This window comes from Heterocephalus glaber, unplaced genomic scaffold (assembly GCF_053883595.1).
Source record: "Heterocephalus glaber isolate CG9 unplaced genomic scaffold, H.glaber_assembly_v1.0 deba00001608, whole genome shotgun sequence".
Classification (NCBI taxonomy): Eukaryota; Metazoa; Chordata; class Mammalia; order Rodentia; family Bathyergidae; genus Heterocephalus; species Heterocephalus glaber.
Window position 1 is genome coordinate 30,519,156 of NW_028258379.1, and position 17,923 is coordinate 30,537,078.

General features: G+C 35.1%; 1 protein-coding gene across 5 annotated transcripts in view; it reads right to left on the reverse strand.

Annotated features, from left to right (window-relative positions):
* Nucleotides 1-17,923, reverse strand: part of Catsperb (catsper channel auxiliary subunit beta) — a 179,488-nt gene that overhangs the window by 101,423 nt on the left and 60,142 nt on the right. For all 5 annotated transcript variants that reach the window (XR_015445101.1, XM_087195485.1, XM_087195486.1 and 2 more), the window contains 6 exons: nt 7,698-7,793; nt 6,987-7,105; nt 6,863-6,895; nt 1,432-1,498; nt 1,048-1,094; nt 510-662 (listed from right to left, as the gene is read on the reverse strand). Coding sequence is in view for 4 of the 5 variants with exons in the window: in XM_087195485.1 (XP_087051611.1) it covers nt 510-662; nt 1,048-1,094; nt 1,432-1,498; nt 6,863-6,895; nt 6,987-7,105; nt 7,698-7,793 (515 nt within the window). In the remaining variant the exon portion in view is untranslated. The remainder of the gene's footprint in view (nt 1-509; nt 663-1,047; nt 1,095-1,431; nt 1,499-6,862; nt 6,896-6,986; nt 7,106-7,697; nt 7,794-17,923) is intronic.

Consider the following 17,923-nt stretch of genomic DNA (forward strand, 5'->3'; position numbering starts at 1 on the left):
TTTTCAGTGCAGATCTGCTCCCAGAAAAGAGACTAAAATAAAAAAAAACCCCTTGAATCTCTTCTCCAGGGGAGTATTATGGACATGAGGGACGTATTGTACCTACATGGACAAACATTATCACCTTTTTTAAAGGACCTTAGGAATAGAAAATATAGTTCTATGTCAATGGGTTCTCTTTTTTCTGTTCATTGTAACTAGCTATTGAATTTATGGAACATTAAATTTATATGAAAAAGTTTCAGCTTATATTCTCCCGGAGAACTATTAGCAAAGGACAATCATTGTACAACCAGCATCGCACTTTCCATTTTCATCAAACTTAGTGACAATCAGAGGTGACAAATCTTTAAATGATTGTTATATTATTAATCATAAATAATTTGGCTGTAGCCTATTTTGTCAGGTTCTATTGCCAAAGATAACAGGAATTTGGAAGTAATTTTAGCTTAGTTAAATCTGCATTATTAGAATGTGAAGAGTAATCAGCTCTGGGTTATAAAACCTACCTGGTCATAGAAGAGGTAAATTCCCGTATTATGCTCTTGGTCAATAAGAAATGTTATCTCACTTGGAAGTGTATTTTTTACATCATCGAAAACATGAGGTAAGCAAGATAACCACTCAAGAAATGGTTCTTTACTATAAAAACAAGAGCTTGCCTAGAAAAAGGGAAAGGAAAAGTTAATGTTGTTCTTGAAATATAAATCCTCATTAGTTATTGCAGGAAAATAAACTAATGAACTCTTGTGTTGTCCTTACTGACCACAAATCATATTTTTAAATCTTTAACATCTGTACCTATATTTTGGAGGTAAGAGTCCAGAAAACACTGCAAATCATCTCTTTCTGGAATGGATGATTTATCTAGAATCACAGACTAGGTCTAGATTTAACACAATTGAGTAACTGCTATTAAACCTAAATAGAGACACCACTGGGAGCTAAGCGCGATTGTTAAGCCTTTCAGTGTGTAGAATTGCCATTTTTAGCTTAGTAACAGCCCATGAAACCATATTTTACCTTTTATAATATTAAATATCATACCTCACTTAGGGTCTTGTTTCTGTCAAAGGTGATAGTAACATAATCAACTATAAAATACAAAGATAGAGAAATTATAAATGACATCAATATTTTTAAAACCAGAAAGGTGGTTAGTGTTAATATTCTCCACAAACATGATAGATGTTATATATCAATTAATGTGTACACAAATCTGCTCTTCTTGTACTTATGCAGATATGTCTCTTGTCTCAAATTTAAATTAGATTTTTCTCAGTTTTAGATAATTAATTTATATGAAACTTATGTTTACATTTTATTCTATTTTATTGTATGCCATTTTATTGAATCCATGTTTTATATATATATATAGATAGAATGATAGATAGATATAGGCCTTCTAATGTATCTTTCACTAAAATTTACCTTCAAAATGTTCTCTGTTAGCAAAACACCTTTCATTATACCATAATTTTCCTTTGACATAGTCAACCTACACAAATAAATAAATAAATGAAAATGTTACTTGGGCAATATGTACAGAATAAAGCAGAAGAAACTTACTAAAAATTTCAGTGTTTGATAGTGCAGGGAAACAAGGCAAATGAATAGAGAAAAATTGTATACAAATTGTTATTGAATGAGGACAAGAAAATAGAGTGTACATTTTGAACAATACATAAAAGGAATAGAAAGAGAAGAAATTGCACGTGAATTAGCATATGTTAATTGAAGATGCCCTCATGAATGAACTGTCCTTCTGAAGCTACTAGAAACCTCTGGCCTTTCATCACAGTTACTGTTGGTCACATGTTTATCTTTTATTCCTCATTAGCTGCAGATGGGCTTTGGGAGCCTTCATAAAAGCCTGACAGTAGGAAATAGCAACAAGTAAAAGGTATTGCAAATTGCTTATAAGAGAAGCTTTAAAGAAAGTGAGATTATGTATGTTGGATATCAATTATATGAAATTTGAGAGGTTTTTGCCACAGGAAAATTCTGACTTTCAAATTATTGTTGAGATATAAAGAAGATTTTCTTACACTTTTATAGACCAATAACAAAATCTGTATAATTTGTACACAAAAGCCTCTTAAATGTTCCAAAATTGATTGTGACGATGAGTATACAACTCTGAATAAACCAAACACCATTGAATTGTACATTTTAAAAGGATAAAGTTTATGGTATGTTAATTATACCTTGATAAAGCTGCTAAACAATCAAACAGGCTTTTTAAGATGAAATGGAAAACAATTTATTTGAATGGTGTTATCATTCAAGCTAAGGTGTTATATCAGATAAAACTTTTGAGTTCTCACATAATTCTTAAGGTTTGCAAGATACCATAATTAACATTATAATATCTGGACAATTAACATGGAATCTTTATCTGGAACTGAACAATTCCTCTTCCTTCTCCTTAGATTCTTTTTGATATTTTTCTACATGAAATCAAACTGATAACACCCTAATGGTTATTTTTAGGGATAATCTAATTCAGATCAATCAGGCTGACCTCATTCCAAGGATGAACTTATGACTCAGAGTCATATATTGTTTAGGAATGAACACATGACCTGAGTCATGTAAAACATGCAAGTAAGTCTTGAGATGCTGGAATGACTTTATTCCTGTTGAGACTGCTTAACAAGTATACATAAACCTGGTGGGTATTCTTGCTAATGACTGGAGAAAACTTAATGAAGCTAATATAAAGGAAAAGCAGAGCCAAAAGTTTGGAGGGTAGAGTCCTGCTAGGCAATGAATTCAGTCATGACTGGAAACCATATTTTATGCCCTCCCAGTTTCCTATTAATATGAGCCAGTAACTTCTTCTTTGCTAAAAATTAGTTTGATATCTGTCATTTGTCTTCAAAAGGCCCTGACTATCTGCATGGAGGAGAAGATTCAACTATCTTGGTGTAAAAATAAATTTTATTGTTTAATTTTGAGGGATACAAAATGATGTGATGGGATACATATAGATAGTAAAATGGTTACTATAGTGACCTTTTTAAAAAAAGCATTTACACTATAACATTGTACCATGTACTGTGCTGAAGTTTTTCATTTGTAATGTTTTAAAACCACCTCATCTCTGAGAGATACATAATATTATGCTCATGTTAAAATGAAGAAACTAAGATCCAGAGAGTTATATAATTTGAGATGCGATCAAGCCATTTTTCCTATTGTCTGGATGCAAATCACTTGGCCTCTTTTTAATATTAATATTTTCAGCAACCATGTTTTTCATGGGCCCAACGTTACAGGTACTTCCTTTCTAATGAAACTGCAAACTTCTCAAATCTTTTAGCTCTGTTTTTCTTCTCCTGATTCTCACTGTTGATCTGTCTAAAAGCAGCCAGCAATACTGATGCCACAGCCTGAATTTTGGGCTGCCCTGAAATTTCTCCAACCAGATTAATTAGTCTATCACCATTACTCTTAGTATCCCACAGAGTCTCAAAGTCTTAGGACATGGGCAATATGTAGACAAACTTGCAATCCTCACTCACATCTGAAACCTTATGAACATTACTTTTACTGTCCACATTCCTATAAACATTCTGGCCTTCTCAGCTCTGATTAGAATCTCTCATCAATTTCTGCTTACAGTATTCTAAGGTTTCTCTAGCCAGCATTTCCAAACTTTCCAAATTCTTCCTGCAAACTAGTTCCAGAGGCTTCTAAATCATATTGTCAGGTACAGGACAGTAATAGCTCTATTTAAAGTACCAACTTTCTGTGTTAGTCAGATTTCCTATCACTTGGACAAAATACCCAACATCTGCAACTTAAAGGAGGAGAGGCTTATTTTCGCTCACTGTTTCAATGGGTTTAGTCCACAGTCAGATGGTTCTAAGGCAGAAATGGCATAGTAGAGGGTATGGAGGAGTAAAGGTGCACAGCATGGTGTCCAGAAAGCAAAAAAAGAAGAAAGGAGCCAATGACAAGAATATACCCTTTTGCTGGGGATGTAGCTCAGTGGTGCAATGCCTGCCTGGCAAGCACAAGGTCCTGAGTTTGATCCCTGGTACCAGAAAAAAAAAAAAAAAAGAAAGGAAAAAAAAGAAAGAAACAAGAATATACCCTTTCATGTTACATCCTCAGTGACCCACCTCCAATCATACTCCATCTCCAATAGTATATTCAACTACTGAACTCATCAATGGATGAATCCTCTCACGAGTATAGTGTCCCCTGAGCCAATCATCTTTCAAACACATGAGACATTTAAAATATGAACTTCAACAGTATCAGTATCCATTTTCTGTTGCTACAAGAGAATATCTGAGTCTGGGTAACTTATAAAGGAATGAGGTTTGTTTGGGCTCATGGTTTTAGAGTCTGGGAAGTCCAAAAGTATGGCACTGGCATCTTTTTCAGCTTCTGGTGAGGGCTTTGTGTTGCTTCGACTTGTGGAAGGAAGCAAAAATGTATAGAAGAGACAAAACATTAGGGACAGCCTTGCTTTGTATCTGCTCACTCCCAGGAGAAAGGCATTAATCCCTCTGATTGACTTAATGGCTCCTTACAGTCTCCTTATCCTACCACCTCCTCCACAATGAACTTGAGTTTCAGAGGGTAAAACCATGTTAAAATCATAGCATCACATAGCCCATGAGAGAGGAGACTCAACTGGGTCTCTTCAGTGGGATTCCTCCAAGTCGAAGTCAAATGATTTCAGCAGTCCTGTAGTCCCAGCACCTTTCTGACTTAATGGCAAATAAACGGGCAATGGAAATTGATAGTTGTGGAAGGGTAGGGAGCAAAACTACAGTTACAAACTCCCCTGTCTCTTCATTTTACTTTTTATGTGATTTAGTTTTAGGTGCACCTTTTGTAATTAGCATATAGCTAATTTTCTTTAGTTTTCAATAATGTTCATTTACATTTATTGTAATTGTTGGTATATTTGGATATATTTCTACCATCATTTTAAGCTTATTTTTCAACTTTTTATTTCCTCTTTTCTGATTGTTTTGTGGAAATGATGGATCACTCTTTAATGATTTTTTTCCTTCCCCTGATTTGGAAGCTTTAGGCTATTTTTCTTTTTCTTTTCTTGTAATTATACCTTAATTATTAATATGTATTTTGAACTACAGTGGTACCTTGGTTTACGAACTTAATTTGTTTTACAATTTTGGGGAAGATGGCTGTGTTTGTGTGGAGAAGATGGCTGTGGTCATGTTTGTCACCCAGTGCAGAGTTTGCAAATGGGAGGAAAATTTTGCCAAACACTGTTGTTTGCAAACTGAATTGTTTGCAAAGAGAAGCATTTGTGAACTGAGGCATTACTGCACGTACTTAAAAAAAACCAAATTCTAAAATTATTTGCCATACTTTTTCCCCCTGAAAAGATCTTAAAATATTTCATTATCCACTGAAAACTATCTCTATTCTTCCTTGTTATATTATCTAGGGTCTTGGTTCCACCTAATTATTAAGCAAAAAATTTAAAATGGTATTTTTCATGCCAGTTTCATTATTCTAACAGATACATACCTTGTATCATGAATCATTCTAGACACTGGGATCTTGTAGTGAACAGCCCAGATTAGGTTCCTGAGCCTAGAGTTAACATTCTAGTTCTTGCCTATTGCTCCTGACGTTCCATTCCTTCATGAATGGGGGGTGAAGTCCATGGGTGGTAATTGCTCCAGAAGACAAATATCTTTATCTGTGAAACTTTATTTTCTTCATCCGCATTCTTGAATGATATAGTTTAGGTAGGTACCAAAATCTATTTTGACAGTTACAGTCTTCTCTCAGCATTTGAAGAAGTTTAGTTTCAGGATACTTAAGTCCCTTATATAAAATATACTTTTATATAATCTATGCACATCCTCCTGTATACTTTAAATCACCTTTAGATCACTCATAATAGTTAATATAATCTAAATGCTTTGTAGTTGTCATATTGTATTGTTTAGAAAAAAAGTCTGTACCTGTTCAGTACAGATGCAGTTTTTCCACTACTAGTTTTGATTTATAGTTGGTTGAGTCCATGGATGCAAATCTGTAGATAGATGGGCCAACTGTAATTCCCTCTGTTCTTTTAAATGTTAATCCATTTTTGCCTAGCTGGCCTTCCAAGTTCTGTTTCATTTTTCTTCCCATTAATATGACAATAAGTCAGTTCAATTTCTTTCCTAGGGAATAAGTGCTCTTTACTTGCAACCATTGTGAACTTGGGTCTAAGTGCACATGCCCTTGTGTGCGCACATGACAGAATGGGGAGGGACACACCAAAGTCTAGAATATTTGTAATTTTGTTTGTAGTATTCAAACTGGCATATGTTGATGAGATTGACCTAGCTTCAGCTAGATTCATCACAAAATTTTACTTCATAACAGAGAAGGCAGATAACTGATGGAACAAAAATCTCTCAAAATGCCAGAAGCGGAGCTATGGCATGATTATATAGCCTTTCTGCGTAAAATAGAAAAAAAAAATCCCTTTTTCCAGTGGGGGCACACCAATAATAAAATAGGTAGACTGGGGAGTAAACTATTAGATTCCAGCTTCTATTTTCTGCAAACAGGTACCTTATGCACAATATGGCCTGAATCATCATAGCAATTCTATATACAGCAAAAGGGATTAGAGTGGCTTTTGAAACAAGGAGGAATGTGTCTTCCTTGAAACCAAATTGCCTAATCATTGCTGAAAGTGCGTGTGTGTGTGTGTGTGTGTGTGTGTGTGTGTGTGTATTTTCGTACTGTAAATCATAATAATATTATGGTAAAAGGAATACTCTGTATTGGGGATTATTGTCTTGCGTCTCATCTTCTCAGTCCCCAAGTAAACAAGTATTTTCTAACCAGCCCTTGTAAATCTTCTTACCCTTTCAAAACCACAAAATTCTGCCCTGGAAAGCTAGAAGAGAAAAAACAAAAGAAACTTATTTTTGCTTTATGTCATAGAAGATATTTATGGTTAATGATTAGTTACAAAGTAATTTACATACCTTTAAGTCTTTGGCTGATGGGTAACGAAGATCTCCACTTACAAAAAGACCCAAAGAGGTAAGGAGAACTAGAAAATGATTTGTTAAAACCATATCCATCACTGATAATCCTGTGTATTCTAAAGGAAGAAACCATACCATGGGTTAAAAAGTTAAAAAGTAAGCTTTGTGGGAAAGCAAAGTCATTTCATAAATACTGATCAAATGTTCAGGTACAAGGAGTGACCAAAATATAGAATGAATGTTTAAATTGTAAAAATGTTTTATAGTAAAAGACACATTGCCATTAATGCCCCTCCAAATACGTCCCCTTGCTTCAACACAACTATGCCTTTGTTCTTGACACTTTCTGAAACAGTTCTGGAAGTCCTCTTTCATAGGTATCTTTACCAGGTCTGACGAAAAAATTATGGTGAGTGCTGCTGCCCAGTGTCCTCTAATAGAAAGGAAGCCTTGTTGAAACATTACAGTGTGTCCTCATCTACCTTATTCACCAGATATGGGACCATGTGACTTCTGGCTCATCTCCAAAGTCAAAATGACCATAAAAGGTAAAAGTTTTAAATTGGTTCAGGATATTGAGGAAGCCACAACAGTGCTACTATAGACATTCATGAAAAAGAACTTCAAAAACTACTGCAGAAAGCATCAGGAATGATGGGTCAAGTGTGTTTCATAGTGAAATGCTAAAGCTGAAGGTAGAGGAATTACCTCTTCGAAGGGCTGAATAGATGATATTTGTCATGTTATACCACACCGTATCACTATAATGCCAAAATCCAGATGAGCTGAGGCCTATGTAAACACCTACCAGTAAAGAAAAAGAAAATTAAAGTTTGGCAACTTTGCAGAGCTAATCTCTGATTTCTACAATGTGGGACCTTCAGGAACAAGAGCATGAATCTGCTTCATATTTCTTGCTCCAATCACTGGAAATGAGGAGAGGACACTGTGATGGTTGATTGATTGTATCAACTTGAGTAAGACAAGCTCAATTAAATTGGCTCAGCAATTCCACACCCTACCGTGTGGAAGACCCACCTTAGGACGCTTGCCGGCTGGGCGGTATAAAGGAGAAATGAAGAAGGACAGATCTGCTTCTGTTTCTTTGGACACCATCTCCTGGCCTTCACCTTGGACACCATCTCCTGATTTCCAGCACAGACCCTTCAGCTTGTAGCGCAGATCCTTCAGCCTTCCAGCTTAGTCTCTTCAGCCTTCTATCGCAGGTTCATCAGCCTCTTGATATGGACTTGCATGGGACACTGCAGTGAGCTCCAGACCTTCAACTGAATCCTTCAGTCTCCAGTATGCAGACAGATCCTCTGCACTCTTCTACATCCGATTCTGCGGATGGCCATTGTAAGCCAATCTTGTAAATTCTTATATATTTGTATATCTTGTATTATATCTGTTTCTCTAGTAAATACTGATACAGATACCAAGGCTAGTTTGTATAAATAGATATTACTAAAATAACCCTCCTCTTCTATTAGTTTCCTCATGTATTTCCTAGTGACATCATTACAAGTTATTGTCCCTTGAAGCCCAAACCCTTCCTTTGTCAAAATGGTATATAAACTACAAGTTTAATCATTAGAATTATTTCTTTTCTATGAATTCCTGTTAATGTAAATACTAATAAATATTGTGTGCCTTTTCTTCTGATAATTTATCTTTTGTTAGTTTAATTTTCAAGGGCCCCAATTACTGAAAATAGCAGTGTAGAGGAAATTTTTTTCTCCCTGACAATATTCTTTTAAACATAAAGATGCTTCTAGTTCAGGAGTACAATTTTAGTCAACAGTAGAAGAACCCCAAAGAAGAAAATTAAAATGTAAACTCCAAGAGGGAAGAAACTTTGATTTACTTTAATATTTGCAATTAAAAATAGAAAACTTATTTGCTAAAGCCTCATGAGAACCTTAAAAAAAAGATTAAACATACTGCAAGTACTGAAAGTACTTCATCCCCCAATCTCTGGCCTTCACTGGGATTATTGAGTCTTTTGTATTTTAAATATGGAATGTTAATGTTATATTTTGTCAATGGGCATAACTACTGAGAATGGAGGGTGCTAAAGATACTTGGCAATCGAATGCATATAATTTGTTTCCATAAGATACATATTAGAAAAGTCACATTTTGAAGTATATATTTTAACTCTCAGCTCTTTTCTGTATAAGGAAATACATAAAAAGAAATGTTATTATTGTCTACTTTTTCCAGGAAGAGAAAAGTTAAAGATAAGCTTTGTCTTTCTAAGCCTTATAAGTTGGGATGATTATGGGTGCCCAGCATGATAATTTATGACCAGACTCCTGCAAAGTTTAGAAATATTTAATGGCAAAATAAGAAATAAAATAATATTTTATACTGGTTAATATTTTTAGACCAATCTTAATTTACAGGCCACTCACTATAACAAAGTTGTGATGTCAAAAATTGTCCAAAATTGTATTCCAGGTTTATAAAATTTGATGTAAACCACTGTGAATTTCACTTTTATTTTGATTACAAAGGGAAGCTACTGGAAGCTTTGAAGAAAAGAAGAGATGAGATCTTATTTAAATGAGTAAATTCTTGTACTTCAGAATATCACTTTGATGTCTGTATGGAGATGAGTTGTGGTAGGGCAAAAATGGAAACAGGGAGACTACTTAAGAGGCTGTGGAGCAGTAACAGATATATTGCTAAGCTGACATAAGATTTTAACAGAGGGAGAAATGGTTACGTTGGGGATAGACTCTGGCAGTAGTATTATTCTTTTTAAAAAAATATTCTTTCTTTTAAAAAATAAATTTATTTCCCATTCCTCCCTGAAACCCCCTCCCCTCCTTATGTACAAAAGCTTTGTAGTATTATTCTTGAATACTGTGAGAGAGCAGTGAAGAATGTGTACTGTATTTTAATTTGACTAACTGGGTGCTACTGAGGTAAGGAATAGTGGATAGAAGCAACTTGTAGAAGGTGATGACTCAAGAGTTCATTAGACCTGAAGAAGAAATGCAAAACAGATCAGCCATATAGATTTGGGAATCATTAGCCTGAAGACGGCATTATTACCATAAAATTCAATTTAGTCTTCTAAAGAGAGAATATGTTTACAAAAGGAAAGAGAATCAATGTCAAAACTCTAGGTTCATCAACATTTAGAGGTCACCAAAAAGTAGTCAGCCTAGAAAACTAAGAAGTGATCAAGTAAGTAAAATAAAAGCCAGTGAAGGTGGTGACAAGAAAGCCAAGAGGAGAAAGTATTTTGAAGAAAGAGCAACCAATTGTTTTAATGTTGCTGGGAGGGTAAGTAGAATAAAGGTAAAAGAATTGGATGTTGGAATTGGCAATATCATGATCATGTGTGATCTTGAGAAGACTGTTCAGGTAGATTGGCAGAATTGATGTGTAGTGGAAGATAAACTTGGAGGTGAAAAACTAGCACCATCTACAATAAATTCTTGCCATGAATTTCATTTTGAAGAACAGAGGAACGGAGGATGGGAGTACAATGACACAAATATTTTAAGATGGGGATATTGGGGTGGGTTTGTTGGTTAGAATGTTAATGAATAAGATCTAGTAAGGAAGGAGAGTGTGGTGATGCAAGAGAAAAAGGAGAAGTACAGGGCAGATGCAAGAGCAAAGTTCTCCAGATACCTGGGAGGAATGGAATCCAAGACACAAGGGGTGAGGGGTGGCCTTTGATAGTAGCACAGACACTTCTGATAATGAATGCATGAAGCGAAAAAGCAACACATGCAAACATGAATGCAGGTAGGGTGACAACTTGCAGGTACAACAACAAAAAAGTTCCTTGTGGTAAATCTTCATTGTTTTCTATGAAGTATTAGGTAAAGACACAGCTAAGAGTGAGAGGGGAAGAAGGTTAAGTAGAGTATTTGAGGAATGGGGAGAGAAGTGATAAATTCATCTTGAAGAGTAGGAAAATAAATATACCAGGGAAAAGTGAAAGAATGTCTAGCCAGTACTGACCGTCCCTAAGATCTATAATCATGAAGTGAGACCAGTTGGTGGAGTTTTAAAGTGAGACTAGTGAGTATTTATTTTCTAGCAATGCTGTACTCTTCTCTTCAGAAGAACAGATGGTCTTAATTAGAGTTGGTTGTGCAAGGAAGAAAGAGAAGGGCAGAGACATCACAGAGTATGTATAAAGATGGAGCATAAAAATTATGATGAGAGAAGAGGAAAATAAGAATGTTGGGTCGCAACAGTACTTAATTCAGGTAAAATTTCATTTAGCCACTGAGTACCCTGAGTGATTTTGCTTTGTTGTTGTTTTTAAATGATGCCTTCTCCCTGTTTTTAAAGATCACTTACAACAACTTTTTATGGAGCTTATTTGTTCTTTTGAAGTTTGACAAATGTAATCTGTTAGAGAAAGAAAATTGCCTCACATGGCCTTGAGAAAGAAGCCACATTGAAGTTGTCATTTTGAGTTAGGGATGATATGATCCTTTGATTCAAATAATAAGAGACTTCTTTTAAAAACACACAACAAAATAAAATACAGCATTCAGATAGCCACGCAGAAAATCCTCAACAAAATATTAGCAAATAGAATGCAGCACAGTAGCAAAAAAATCATACATCATGATTAAGTAGGTTTCATCCCAGAGATGCAAGGATGGTTGAACATACCTAAAGCCTATAAGTGTAATACATCACATAAAGAGGAGCAAGGTCAAAAACCACATGGTCATATCAATGGACACAGAAAAAGCTTTCCACAAAATCTAACACCCTTTAATGATAAAAACCCTGAAGGAAACAGGCATAGATGTATTATACCTGAATATGATAAGGACTATTTCTGACAAACAAATAGCCAGCATCATACTAAATGAAGAAAAACTAAAAGCATTTCCCTAAAAATCAGGGACAAGACAAGGTTGTCCACTATCAGCTCTACTACTCAACACATAGCACTTGAAACATTAGCCAGAGCAATTAGGAAGAGAAAGAAAAAAAAGCAGATACACATAGGAAAGGAAGAACTAAAATTATTATTTACAGATGACACAATACTCTACACAGAAGACTCAAGGAACTGCACCAAAAAACTCTTAGAATTAATAACCAATGTCAGCAAAATAGCAGGATATAAGGTCAACACACAGAATCACTAGCATTTCTGTTCATAACAATGAATGAGATGAAAAGGAAATTATGAAAATAATACCATTTAGAGTAGCTTCAAGAAAAATTAAATATCTAAGAATTAACCTAAAGAAGCGAAAGTCCTCTACAAAAAAAATTACAGTACTTTGAAGAAGAAGATTGAAGAGAATACTGGAAAATGGATAGATGTCCCCTTCTCCTGGATAGGAAGAACCAACATTGTCAAAATGGCCATAATTCCAAAACTGTTACACAGACTCAATGCAGTTCCAATTAAAATACCAACAGCATACTTTACAAATCTAGAGAAAACAATCCTAAAATTCATATGGAACAGAAGAGACCCAAAATAGCAAAAGCAATTTTGGGCAATAAGAGTAAATCAGGCTGCATAGCAATATCAGCCTTCAGGCTACACTACAAAGCAATAGTGATAAAAATGGCATGGTACTGGAGCAAAAAAGACATATAGATCAACAGAACAGAACTGAGGGTACAGTAATCTCCCCAGACGTATTCAACTATTTGATCTTTGACAAAGGGGCCAAAGAAAGTTGGCCCCTTTGTTGGAATAAAGAGAGCCTATTCAACAAGTGGTGTTGTAAAAACTGATTATCTGTTTGTGGAAGAATGAAAGTGGACCTTTATCTTTCACCATGTATTAAATTAAAATAAAAATGGATCAAAGATCTAAACATGAAAGCAGAAACATTAATTCTTCTGGAACATAAAATAGGTAAGACACTTGAAGACGTAGATGTAGGAAAGGATTTTCTAAACAGAACCTTAATTGCATAAGAAATAGCAGCAACAGGGGCCGGGGATTTAGCTCAGTGGTGCCGCCACCTGCCTCTCAAGTGCAAGGTCCCGAGTTTGATTCCCTGTACCAAAAAAAAAAAAAAAAGAAAGAAATAGCAGCAACAATCAACACATGGCATTATATCAGACTAAACAGCTTCTTTACAGCAAGAGAGTCAATCAGTAGAGTGAAGAGAATATACAGAATGGGAAAAAAATTTTTGCCAGCTACTCCTCAGACAGAGGACTAATATCTAGAATACACAAAGAATTAAAAAAAATTAAACCACTTAAAGACCCAGTCAAGAAATGGGCAAGATAAGTGAACAGGTACTTCACAGAGGAAAAAATACAAATGATTAACAAATATGTAAAAAAATGTTCAACATCTCTGGTCATTAGAGAAATGCAAATTAAAACAATGCTAAGATTCCTTCTTAATCCAGAAAGAATGGCAATCATTAGGAAATCAAACAAAAATAAATCCTAGTATGACTGTGGTGAAAAAGGAACGCTGCTTCATTGTTGGTGGGAAGGTAAACTAGTACAACCATTATGAACATCTGTATGGAGATTTTTCAAAGAATTGAAATTAGAAATTCCATATGACCCAGTTATTGCCCTGCTAGGTATCTTCCCCAAAGAGCTTAAGTCATCATACTATATTGATACATACATATCAATATTTACAGCAGCACAATTCATAATAGCTAAGTCCTGGAAGCAGCCTGTATACCCATCAACAGATGATTAGATAAAGAAAATGCAGTATTTTTATATAATAGAATACTACTCAGATATAAAGAATGACCATTTTGAGACATTGCATCTGGAAAAGAAAATGTTGAGTGAAATAAACCAGACACACAAGCTTAAATACCATATGTTATCTCTCATTTGAGTGAGGAAAATTATGAACAAAGAAAATGATAAAGAATGGATAGAAAGGTACAAGGGGATGGATCTCTTGCAATATGAAGTGATCCAAGGGAACAAGGGTGAGGGATGAGCAAGATGAGAAGGGGAGATATGAAGAATAAAGATATGTAATGTACAGGAACCTAATAACCCCAATTAATGTAAATATTTTAGGCTATAACATGAGTTAAGCCAAATAATATCAACAGGAATGAAAACTGGGATAGGAAAACTTGAGGAGGAGTGAGGGGAGGGGAAGGAAGGGAAGAGGATAAAAAAAAAGAAACAAACATGTTGTAATATGTACATGTAACCATTCCCCAAGATGACTGTGAAGTATACAAACTGTAAACATGTACAAATAAAATAAAATATTAAAACTTTCTAAATATTAAAAAATTTAAATATGTACAAATAAAATAAAATATTAAAAAATTTTAAATTTTAAATAGCAAGGGGTACCTTGCCATTAATCCCCCTCACTTTGGATGCACTTGTCTCATTGTTCTTGTTGCTTTCTGGGGCAGATCTGAGAGTCCTCTTTTCAAGAGTCTCTTTTTGAGGTATGATCAAATGCTGCTACAGGGTGTCATTCAACAGAAAAGAAGGCTAATAAAAACATTATGCTGTGTCCTCATCCACCTTATCCACCGGATCTGGCACCCTGCAACTTACGGTTCTTCCCCAAATTCAAAATGACCATGAAAGGCAAATGTTTTGAATCAGTTCAGGACATCGAGGCAGCTAGGGACAGCCCACCTGAAGTCATTCACAAATTCGGACTTCTAGAGCAGCTTCAGGGGGTGGCAGGAGCAGTTGGTTAAGTGTGTTCAAAGCAAGGGGAAGCACTTTGAGGGGGATTGATGGCAATGCATATTTTATTATAATACATTTTTAAATTAAACACACTATATTTATTTTATCACACTACTTAAGAAAGCATAAAGGAAAAGACTATGTTTTTGATGAGGATAAGAATGTTTGCTTCTTTTTTTAAAGTCTTTTTGTCTATGTCTTATACTCTGAGTAAATATTTTCAAAATGATACAGTGTATTAACTATGTGTCAATAAGTTATTCTCTTATTATTTTGTTATGCACTTTTGTTTTTTCATAAAATTAAAAAATGAAAAAAAAGAACGTTGAGTAGTAAAAAAAGAGGTATGGAAAATGAATCAAAGTCTCAATGAGACCAAAGAAATGTTGGGAGTCCTGAGGTAGAAAGAATAGGAGGTAGTGCACAGTGTGAAATTTTGTAGAAGAGACTTTGGAGATAGTGACATTATTAGAGATGATGAGGTGAAGAATGTGACCAAAGAATTGAAATGAAGGCTTGAAACTGGGTATTATGAGCATATGGATAGTAAAGTCACTGAAAACAGTGATAGAAATCAAGATAGAGAAGAAAGCAGGGGCATTAAGCTAGGAGCTTAAAGATGCACCATTGTGGTCAGCAGGGATATGTTTTAAGAGGATTGTAGAGGAGGAAGATGGGTGTCAAGTCCAAAATGGAGCACACCATTAACCCCACATGCTATGAATGCCAGGAGGATTAACAAGGGCCTTGCAAAGGAGCTGTTAGTTTAGATAGTGGCAACTTGATACTATGGGGTCTTTTGTTTTTGTTTCAGGACAGGGCTAGCTGAGGAAAAGATAGTTTCATCTAACAAACAGGTTGCTGAAACTAATTCTTCCTTAAAAAGTTGACATGGTCTGGTGAGTGTGGTCCCAGGGAGTTAGGACTGCCCTTCCCTTCTGTGATTCTCAGTTGTATGGCAGTATTGAGCATGAGGAGTTGAGAATGACTACTCTGATGTGACTCATGAAGGAAGGTAGGTATTGGTGTTTCCATAAAGAGGAGAATGAAGTAATAGCCTGGTATCCACAGAACAAAAAGGAAAAAGGGCTGGATTTTGATCTGGATTGGAATACAGTGGTACCTTGGTTCATGAACTTCTTTCCACCATTCTGGTCGCAAGCTGAATTGGACAAGAACTGAATCAAACACAATGGTAAAGTTTAATGTTGGTCTTATGGGGAAATTTGATTTGGCTCTCATCCAATTCAGCTGTAGACTAGAATCATGGAAAGAATTAAGCCACCCCTGGTGTAATATAGACAGAAGAAAGGAGAAGAAGACATGATTTATAACTAAACCAATACAGCAGAAGCAGATACTCAAAGCTACAGATAGCTAACAGACTGTTAGAGTCATTAGAAAGTCTAAGAAATTTGGGGCAAGGCTATTTGTCTATTCCTATACCAATGCACACTGCTTTAATCTATTATGTCATTACAAATCATGGTAGGACAAAAATTTCTTTATTCTTTGTTAAAATTATATATTTTATGGATTGTCAGTTTTTCATATGAATTTTGGGATTGGCTGGTCAATTTCTATAGTAACAAAACACACACACAAATCACACAAAAACACTTGTAATTTTTCTGGGAAATATTATTGAGTTGATTGCCAATTTTACAGTAGATTAACATCTTTACAATACTAGGAGTTCCTATTCATGAACATGATATGTCTTATTTATTTTAGTCTTTTTCTATGGCCTGCACTAGGTTTTAGAATTTCTATACAACAGGCCTTGTAACTATGCCCCTCTCCTTTTTAATTCCTACTTTCTGGGATCTGTTACCTTTTGAACGAGATTTTAAAAATTACAATCTTGATGCTGGGATTTAGCTCAGTTATAGAGCACTTATCAAATGTATGTGAAGCCCTGAGTTCAATCCCTAGCACCACCACCACCACTATACCAACAATGAAAAAAAATTAAAATCTTGGCTTAGTCTTTGGTGATGTGATTTTTCTAGATTATTATTATATCCCACAAACTTGTAACACTCTCATATTTCTTCTGATAGTTTTTCTGTGGATCCATTTGAATTTTTATGTTGATATATATTATCTGTGAATAAGATTTCTGTTTTTTAAAAATAATTTTAAAATATTTTGTTTCAATATTAATTGGAATTTGGGACTAGGCGGTCATTGATTACTAGGAAAAACATTTAGAATACTGTTAGTAGTTGAAATGTGTAATAAGAATGTGACTTTATTATACAACAAGAAACATACATTTGGCTTTTGTTTCTGGTTCTTCATACGGAGTTCCTAAATCCTTTGGAATTTCCTGAGTGACAGGAGTGTCTTGTGTTTTCATAAGGTGACTCCTGATGGGCTCCCAATAGTTTTAGGATGGAGATGGTCATCAGAAAAACAAAATTATAATTTGAAACTTGAAACTTTCAGCCCTACATACCCTCCTCCTGGAAGGGGCAAGAGGCAATTTAAGAGGCAAGATTAACTTAACGACTTATCATTCATATGATATGAAGTCTCCATAAACATCTCTGATGTAAGGCTTTAGAGGTCTTCTAGGCTGGTGAATGTGTTTCTGGGAAGGTGGTATAATATAACTCTTTCGGATAGAACTTCTGTGGTTCAGACCCTTCACTCAAGGTACTTTACCCTATGTATCTCACCTCTTCATTTGGCTGTTTGTCTGTATTGTTTGTAATATTCCTTATAATAAACCAATAAATGTAAGTCAATGTTTCCTTGAGTTCTGTGAGCTGTTCTAGCAAATTACTGAACTCACAGTTGGATGGGGTGAGTCAAGGGAACCCTCCAATTGATAACAGGTTGGTTAGAAGCACAGGTCACAACCTGGGATTTTGCCTGGCACCTGAAGTTGGGGGCAGAGTCTTGTGGGATTGAGCCTTCAAGCCACAGGGGTCTGAATATACTCTAGATAGCTAGTGTCAGAACTTAATTTAATCACAAGACATTCATTTGGTGTCTTCAGAGAAAAGGAGAATTTCTTGGTGTGGAAAATCTATACATTTGGTGTCAGGAATGTTATAAATGACAATATATAGAAAACCAGTTTTTTTCCTATACATGTTATTATATATTATTGTAGTGGTGGAAAAACATAAATAATAAATAAAATGTGATATTTTAGGAATAATAATATCTATTTATACATGGCAGAATTAGCAGATGGATTAGAAACAATGAATAGGGCCGGGGATTTAACTCAGTGGTTCCGCCACCTGCCTCACCTT